The sequence below is a fragment of the Chinchilla lanigera genome, unplaced genomic scaffold, assembly GCF_000276665.1.
Source record: "Chinchilla lanigera isolate Chin_1 unplaced genomic scaffold, ChiLan1.0 scaffold00035, whole genome shotgun sequence".
NCBI classification, from domain to species: Eukaryota; Metazoa; Chordata; class Mammalia; order Rodentia; family Chinchillidae; genus Chinchilla; species Chinchilla lanigera.
Window position 1 is genome coordinate 14,918,878 of NW_004955436.1, and position 9,838 is coordinate 14,928,715.

The window sequence follows — 9,838 nt, forward strand, 5'->3', positions numbered from 1 at the left end:
TGCCCCTTCACAGAGACAATCATTTCCTTCTTTGCTCCTGAACAGTAATTTGTTAATTTCTATAATTTTTCATTTCAAGAATGTTATATAAATGGAATTAAACAGTTTGTAACTTTTGAGGGCTGCAGTGTTTTCACTCAGCATAATTTTCTGAAGCTTCATCTAGATTGTGACATGTATTAATAGCTTCTTTTCATGACCTAGTCATACATCATGATATGGGTGTACTATGGTTTGTTTATCCACTTTCTACTAATTGAAAGCTACTTGTTAGCTTTTGGCTGTCATGCATAATTATAAAATTTTCATACATGTTTCATGTGAATTTGTTTCATTTCTCTCAGAGTACAACTGAGTTGTATGGCACTTACAAGTTTTGTGTTAGAAAAAAACTGCCAGACATCTTTGTAGAATGACTGGACTCTTGTATTCAGCAAAGTATGAATGATCCTGTTTGTGTCCATCCTTTTACCCAGAATTTGAAATTGTCACTGTATTATTCTTATTAATTTTAGCAGTTCTCATAGGTGTGTAGTGATATCTTTTTCCTTCTTTCTTTCTTTCTTTCTTTCTTTCTTTCTTTCTTTCTTTCTGATGGCCTCTCTCTGTGTAGTTGAGGCTGGCCTTACACTACCATGTAGCCCAACATGGCTTTGAGCTCACAATACCATCAGCCTCCTTTGAGTGCTGAGATTGCAGGTGAAAACTCCACACCCAGCTTCACTGAAGTTTTAACTTGGATTTTCTTAAAGTGATGTTGCTTTTTTCGAGTGCTTATGTTTTCTGCGTCTTCTAATTGAGTTGTCCCCAAATGAAAAATAATAAGAAAGGGCTAGGGATATAGCTCAGTGTAGAGGCTCTGTGTTTAATCTCCAATACCATAAATAGATAGATCAATAGATAGATAATTCTTGGTTGACAGTTCTTTTCTTTCAGTACTTGAAAAATGTGTTATTTCCTTTGGCCTGAATGGCTTCTAATGAGAAATCTGCTGTCATTAGAATTGTTTCTGTCTTGTACAGGCTGTGGTGAAGCTCTGGAGAAATCTGCAGCAGGATTCCTTTTGCCTGTGCTGTCAGTTGGGGAGAGGACACTAACTGGTTGTGGGGTCCCAAAGCAATGGGAAGCTGGAGAGAAAAAGCTACAAAGAATGGCTTTCACCCCAGATAGCTCACTTGAGATGTTAGTAAGAATAGCCTCCTCAGTATTCTATAGCCATGATGAGGAGGAGGCCAAGGAGAGAAAACAAAGAGACTGAGAAAAAGCAGCTGCTTTTGCTGCACCACTAGGAGAAACAGATCCCAGGTCTGATTCCCGGGGCTCCAAGAAGAACTTGACAACTGCATTCATCTGCTACCACTGTTAAAAGCCAGGCCACCTCAAGAGGAACTGCCCTAAGAGGCCCCATGGGCCATGCCCTGGATGCAAAGGAGACCACTGGAGATCGGTCTGCCCTCTGAGGTGGAGGCCCCAGAGCTCAGACCCATGCTACCAGTTAGTCCAACAGGAATGAGAGGGCTTGAGGCATGGTCTGCCTTCTCCCTCTGGCCAGACCGTCATCTCCATCGAGGAGCCCTGGGTAATCATGACTATGGAGGAACAAGAAAACAGCCTGTCGCTAGTCACAGGTGCAAGTCTCTCGGTCCTTCTTTTCAATCCTGGCCTTCCTTCCAGCCATCATACCTCAGTGAAAGGAGTCACTGGTGAGGAGGTAATATGCTATTTTTGACAACCCTTAGGCTGTAACTACTTATTAGATCCTTCTTGCATATCTCTGTCTTCCTGAGAAACCACTTTGAAGATACCACCACATACTACAGCAGCCATTGATATTTTCCTACTAATCTATCCATAACTGAGTTAAGTTTGGAATGTTCCTATCCTGTTTCATAATGTATGTTTATTATTATGTGTTTCCTACAACAACCATTGAGAATAGTTAATGATTTTTCAATAGATCACTCATGTATAGAAGATACCAAAGTATAGCATAACAACTCTTGATAATCTCCTACCTCTTTTGTCTCTAACTTACTATTATTTGTCTATTTGTTTTCCTGAGAAACTATTTTATAGATAATAATACGTAAAACGATAACCATTGATAATTTCCTACCATTTTGTCTGTAATTTGCTAAGTCCCCCCTATTATTATGTTATCCTTCTTTTATTCTTTAAAATAAAAAATTAAAAAAAAAATAAAAAAGAATTGTTTCTGTCTTATTATTTTTCTCCTGCTATTTTCAATTGACTTGGTGTGAACTTATTTAGATTTATCCTGTTTTGCCTTTGTTCAAATTTGAAGTCTTCAGGCATTGTTTCCTAAAGTATTTCTTTGCCCCATTCTTTTCTTCTCCTTCTATGACTCCAATTACATACATGGATACTAGGTCCTTTGTTATTCTAGTACAAGTTCTCAGACCTTATTATTTTTATTTTTTAAGTTTTCATCTCCATTCTATTTTTCCCTGTGTAGAGGGAGAAATTTCAATGAATCTGCCTTGAAGTTTACTAATTCCTCTGTCTCTCCCATTTTGCTGTTGAGCCATTAATTGATTTTTTATTTCAATTATTACATTTTTCACTTCTAAAATCTCTACTTGTTTCTTCTCTGTATCTTTTATTCCTTAGCTGAGAATTTCTGACTTTTCATTTATTTGAAAAAGGCCCTAGGGAGAATTTAATGAGGTTGAAACTTAGATTATCTATTTAAAAATTTTCCTCTTTTGTACTGTATGCATTTATTGCTATAAATTTTACTCTCAGCTCTGCTTATATGTATCCCACTACTTTAAAGAAGTTGTATTCAAGTTCCCATTCATTTCAGTGTATTTTTATTTCTTTTGAGACTTTCTGATTCATAGATTATACAGAAGTGTATGGTTTTGTTTTGAAATACTTTAATATTTTTCTATTACCTATTATTAATTTCTTGTTTGGTTCCACTGAGGTGATAAAACATACTCTGTATGATATAAACCTTCAAAAACTTTGAGATTGCCTTATAGTCCAGGATGTGGTCTATCTTGGTACATGTACAATTGGACATATGCTTTCTGCTGTTTAGTGGGTATGTATGTTTTACACATCTTAATTAGATACTGTTGGTTGATGGTGTTATTGAGTTACAACAACACAGTTATGCTGATTTACTGTCTAGTTGATCTATCAGTTGTTTAGTGTGAGATGTTTAAGTATACAACTATAATTTTTAAATTTGTTTTGCACCTTTCACTTCTCTTGTTTTTGTTTTACATATTTTGTTTTTATTACTTGGTATAATACATTTAAATTGCTATATCTTTTTGGTAGATTGATACTTTTTTTTTCTTTTTTGACAGAATCTTGCTGAGTAATCCAGGCTGGTCTTGAACTCAATATATAGCCCAGGCTGGCTTTGAATTTGCAATCCTCCTGCCTCAACCTCCCAAATGCTCTGTTATAAGTGTGTGCTGCCATGCCCAGCTTGATACTTTTGACATCATATAATTTCCCTCTCTCTAGTAATTTTCTTTGTTCTGAAGTCTACCTTATATGATATTAGTGTAACTATCCCTTTTTTATTAATGTCTGTATTATATATTTTTCTATCCTTTAATTTCTACCTCCCTATAGAATTTGAAGTGAGCTTCTGCTAAACAGCGTATAGTTATTTCATTCTTTTCAAATTCCAAGGCATGCTGAAAGTCTCTGTCCCCTACTTGACCTTCCCTGGAGCTACGCTAGTGAGTGAGTGGGTTGAATGCTTCTTTACAGTCTGGTAAGCACGGAATCTAGGCTCTACACATGGCTTTTGCTGGTGCAGATGTTTGCAGGGCCATATTTTGCTAATGGTATTTGACTGAAAGAGAGTAGTTATTACTGTTTTGCTGGGCTGCTTCTTTCCTTTTCTTCTGCAGTTTTGTTTTGTTTTCATTTGTCTGCTCCTATAAGACTTACAGGTTGCTGGTTTTTCGATCCAGTTCTGGTGTGTATAAGGCAAAATCCAAATAAAACTTCAGAGAATTTACTATTGTGTTGTTCCTTAGGTTTCAGTATCCCTGGGATCATTTCCTTTCTTCTCTTTGTTTTTCAAAATTACCTCGTGTGTGTTTTTACTACTGTCCATTATTCTTAGTTATACTGTAAAAAAAAGAGAAAGGTACATTTACTTTATAGTCCTGGTGGAGAAATCCCCTTAAACAGGTTTGATTTTATTACTGTATTCATCTTTGCTATTTCTTTATGCTAACTTCAAAAGACAGTGACCCACTGTCTAAAAGTCACTTTAGTATAAAATAGTTTGCATGGGTTGCTATAAATGAAAACTTCTGTGAAATGAACATTCAAAAACCAATTCTAACAATGAAGAATTCTCAGAAAGATGATGATGATGGTTAAAAGTTTCTCTGGAACATTATAATTTATGTGTATTTGTGGTCCTTAATAGCTGCTTTTTAGGGGCTGGGGGTTTAGCTCAGCGGCACAGCACCTGCCTGGCAAGCAGAAGGTCGTGAGTTTGATTCCTGGTACCAGAGAAAAAAAACAGCAGAAAAAAAACAAAACAAAACAAAACAAAAAACAAACGCAACTGTGCTTATTTAAGAGGTAACATTTTTTAAACTGTTGTAAGTATATTGTACTGACCAGTATGTCACATATTCTTTTACTAAACAAATTAAATATTATATATTAAGATTAATATATTCTTGTATTAACACATTCTTTCTAAAAAATCCAATCTGTTTAAAATAGTTTAGAGTAAAATAGTTTCCCTCCATCCAGTTCTATGTTCCAGATGTGACCACTGTCAATGTCAAACTTGCATCCAGCCAGCGTTTATTCAGGGTTTACATTTCTAGTCATGCTCTGCCTTCTCAGTTGCCTCTACGTTTCCTCTCTAGCTTGTCCTTCTAAACACTGTAGTAGGAGCAATCTTCTCGATTGAACTGTTAAATATAGAAATGATTTCAAACTCGGCTTTGTACTCTTTTCTTCTCAATTAGTGTTTTTCTTCTTGATTCATCTAGATCCTTATCTAAATTACCATTTATAGACCATATGTATACCAAAATTACCATATATATACCAAACAGATGACTGTTTGTTTATTTATTTATTTATTTATTTATTCATTTTTAGTTTAGGCCTCTGGTCTGGGTGTCAAACCAATAATTCCAACTGTATTTGACATGTTTGGATAACTAAATAGCACTCAACCCATATGCTAACATCAATTTCAGATTTTGTCTGTCAGTAAATAGTACCACTCTTATTGAGTTATATTCATGAGAAGATTAAGAGTCATTGTTGATTCCCTTTCCTCTTCACTTCTGTGTGTGATTATTCACCAAGTCCTTGGTTTTTCCCTTTGAAATCCACCTAATCCTTTCCTTCTCAATGAAAGCTTTCATTATCATTTATCTAGGCTGATGGAATATTTTCTTAAATGGACTCTTTAGTCCTACCTTATTATTCTTGAATTAATTTTTTGCTCTATGAACAGTTTTTTTTTCCAAATAAAAGTCTAGTTATGTTATATACCTGCCTAAAATATTTCAGAATGTTAAACTTGCTCTTATGGTAAATACCTAAATATTTAACATAACCAGACATAGTACCTGTCTGAATAAATATTTATGAAAGAAGGAATTGCATAGTTTACAGTATTTGCTATTAAAATAGCATTAGTGTACATATATATATTTTTGTATATACCTTTAGTCATCAATGTTTCTGTTGGATATATTTGTAAAAGTTGGATTGCTTGTATAGTTCAGCAGTCATTTATTGAACATCAAGGTTTATGGAGAGGTGGTTTTAGTGCCTGATAGCCATCAAGAGAAAAGAGAGGAGTCTGATCTACAAAGATCAGTCATGATTTATTGAGAGAGTCATCTTATGCCTTCTAGTGGACAGAAGGAAGTCATATTCTGGACAGTTACCCAAAATTATGGACTTTTCTTAGATTTTTTACCAAGCAGCTTTAGGTTAAATATTTTGGAACACAGAGCAAGTAGCAAATGAGTTGAACTTTTGTATTTATAAGAAATGCAATTTATTTTGCTTATATATTTTCCTTACAGTATAATCTAGGTGATATAAAGAATGATCTGAGATGAGATGATCAGTTACTTAAGAAAGCTTAGTAAAAATAATTATGAATTCTACTGTTCATGGAAATCAAGGGTCCCTAGTGTCATAGAACATTTGGACTGTTATAACAAAATATCACAGATTCAGTGGCTTAAAAGAACAGAAATTCACTTCTCATAACCCTGGAGGTGGAAAAGTCCAAGCTCGTCACCAGCAGATTCAGTGGCTGGCGAGGGCACTCACTTTTGTGCTTGTAGATGGCACCTGCTTCTGTGTCCTCACGTGGTAGAAGAGACTGAGGAGTCTCTCTTGGGGCTCTTTTATAAGGACACTAACCCCATCATGAGAATTCTGACCCCCTGACCTAATCATTTCCCAAAAGCTGCATTTCCTAATACCAATACCTTGTGGATTCTGGTGTCAGCATAGGAGTTTGGGGAACACACAACATCTAGACGATCGCAACTAATGTAGTTGCTACTCAGCTGAATTGTGAAGCATGGCAAGTTATGCTTTCAAAGAAGGAAGAAAGGAAGGAAGTGGTATGTCTTTGGTCATCTGATGTAGGCAGAGAGGGGCATGAAGGTATCAGCTGCCTGAAAGGTCAGAGACCAAGGGAGTCAGGTTACTACTAGCTCTGTACTTGATAGTCAGAAAGCCAGTTAATCTCTGTGAGACTTAGTTTCCTTATCTATAAGTAATAAAACCCCCCATTTTACCTGCATTTATATTAGATGTAAACATTTATTTTATTATTTATTAATGTATTAGTGTATTTATTATTGAAGTTGATGCTGATACTTTATTAGTGATTTTAGTTACAAATTTGCATACCAGAATGATAAAATTATGGAGTACAGTGACATCAATGGCTTTAAAACCTCTTTCAGCAGGTACTTGGGTGTAAAATGGTTCATAATGGGCTCTTAGGGCAATAAAAGATGCTATTAAGTTCTGAAAGAGTTAATACGGTGTTTTTAGCACATCATATACTCAAAAGGACTCTGCAGATTCCTACTATTTTCTTACTGTAGTTATGTTCATATTAAAATGTATAGATAAAGCAGCTTTATGTTGATATTTACCATTTATTAATTTTGTATCAGCCAGTTTGAGGTTGTTTAAGCAAAACACTGATTTAATTGATCTGTTTGTCATTTCTTCTTGTAGGCAATGGGCCTCACCATGATCGTTGCTGTACTTACAATGAAAATAACTTGGTGGATGGTGTTTACTGTCTCCCAATAGGACACTGGATTGAGGCCACTGGAGAGACCAATGAGATGAAACACACAACAAATTTCTATTTTAATATTGCAGGCCACCAAGCCATGCATTATTCAAGGTAAAAATAGTGCCATGTTTATTAATATAACAGTTGGATAAGAAGTAGCGTTAGAACAATGGCTATACTTACTCCATTGAAAACTTCAGTGTCTCTGTTTGGAGGGGTCTGGAATCCTGCAGTGCTTTCAGGGGTTGAATTATAGTGAATGAATGTTTGTGCTCTTCTGGTCTAGATGGGATTCTTTTTTCATACAATTCTTTTACTAGATACATGTGCTGTATCCACATATTTGACAGCACAGTAGATAACTGATCTTTGTGCTGATGTAATAGATTAAAAATAAGAACTGCACTACAGTATTCTAGATCAGTATTTGTGATCTTGATGGTGCTGAGCAACATGAAAACAAAACTTGGTGTCTCCTTATAAAATCTTGTCCAAATAGCTGTGAAAAACAAGATGTATAACTTGAATTGATGTGATTATTTGATTTATTATCTATACCTTTGTAAATTTGTTAATTTAATTATTATAGTGGTACTATATGCCATAATAATGAATGCTGAATACCAAAAATTCTATTATTACTTACCTTCTTAAAAATTCTAATCGATCAAAATTGTGATCCATCAATTTTTGAAAATGCCTATGATTTCCTATTTTGCAAGAGTGGGGGGTTTTCCGCATATATTTTCTTCTGTATTTATCTTTTGTTTTTCATCACTTTTATATTTTCAAGGTTTACAGAATTTACATGTCATTTACTAAATATCTTTCATGCTTTGATGATTTGAAATTTAAAACCAATGTTCAACATTTAAAATATCATGTAAGTTTCATTTGCTGTAGCATACACTAGTTTTATACCATAGACAGTGAGATGCACTCCCATGTTCTTAAAACAGTATTGTTTTAGATGAGAGCTGTAATTAATACAGAGTATGAGAGAGAAAAGCGCAACTTCATCACTGTCTTAAGGAATCACTATTCTTTTTGGACCCAATTTTATTGCAAGTTCATGTTTGATGCTAGTCTGGCTGACGGACTGGATGCACAGGAGGAAGAAAGGAGTCAAATGTGATTTACAGTTCTGTGGTTGAGCAACGGAATAAATAGTGTTGCTGCTTACTGGGATGGGACGATTGCAAGAAGGGCAGTGTGGACTATGGAGTGGGGAAATAAAATCCTATTTTGGTCATATATTAGAAATTCTCTTAGATTACAGAAGTGAGAGCAATTTGATACCAGCGATTTGGGGGAGAAGTTGAAAATAGAGTTAGAAATCTGGAAATTATCAAAATATAGGTGACATCTCAAGTGATGAGCCCATGCAATATCATTTGGTGAGGAATGAGGCACAGAGAAGACAAAAAGAAGAAGCAAAACATTGAGCGATTGCGTCCACATAATTTAGAAATCAAAGAAAAGCCCAGTATCCAGGGAAATGACTTAGAAAGAGAACATGCTCCGATGCTCTGATTTTAATGAACGTATATTTATAGGTTGTTGTTTTAATTTGTCCCAAGCCACATTTACTGAACCCTTTTATCTGAAGAGTCTCGCTCCAGAGACTACCTGTTACATGATTTTTCTTTTCCTTCACTGCCTTTGATCTCTGTCATTAAAGCTACTTCTCAATGGATGTTGGACCAGTTCTATTTATACTCTAGTCTTAATCTTTCTCTAATATTTTTCACATATTGGTTTTATTTTTTTTTATTCTGGGGTACATCTTCATATTTTCCAGTTAAACTACTGAATTTTCTCTTTGTGTTGGTAATTTTATTCTTAATTTTCATAAGCTCATACTTATTTTAGTATTTGCTTTGGTATATTATTTTGGTCTAGTTTTTAAAATTTTTTTGGTACCGGGAATTGAACTCAGGATCCTGCACTTGCCAGGCAGGCACTTGTGCCACTGAGCTATATCCCTGGCCCTGGTCTAGTTTATAAATGGATATGTTCAACAATCTCAGATTATAAGAATTATTTTAAAGATCACTTCTCATATTGGAATGATCATGTTATCTCCAGAATCCCTGGTTCTTTATTTATTTAGGTCTTTCTCTTTTGTGTTCATTTTTAAATACCTGGCTTCTCTTAGTTGTTTGTATTTATTCTATGAAAGGCTAGGTTGATTATCACATGTGGATGGCATGAGTTTCCTCTACCATTATAGGCTTCTATGCTTCTGGCTGCAAACTATGCGTGTATTTGAGTAGATCTTAGCTCCTCCAACAGGTCACCTAGGCACTTTTTTTGCTTCACCCTGAATGGAAAGATAAGGCGTAATCTTGTTGGGGTGTCCTCTTACTCTGAGGGGTTTTGCTCCCGCAAGTACTATAGATATTTCAATTTTTAAAGATTGTATTTCTTCAGCTTCACATACAATCAGTATGTAGCAAAATGGTACATGAGATAAGAAGGAATTGTAGTTCAGATAGTCAACTGTGCAAGAAAGGTTGTATTTCTTTT

General features: G+C 35.1%; 1 protein-coding gene across 1 annotated transcript in view; it reads left to right on the forward strand.

Annotated features, from left to right (window-relative positions):
• Positions 1-6,574: 6,574 nt before the first annotated feature.
• The window catches only part of Epm2a (epilepsy, progressive myoclonus type 2A, Lafora disease (laforin)), a 56,906-nt gene continuing 53,642 nt past the window's right edge, over positions 6,575-9,838 (forward strand). Inside the window, exons 1-2 of the mRNA XM_005389308.1 lie at positions 6,575-6,617; positions 7,246-7,420. Coding sequence (XP_005389365.1) covers positions 6,575-6,617; positions 7,246-7,420 — 218 coding nt within the window. The remainder of the gene's footprint in view (positions 6,618-7,245; positions 7,421-9,838) is intronic.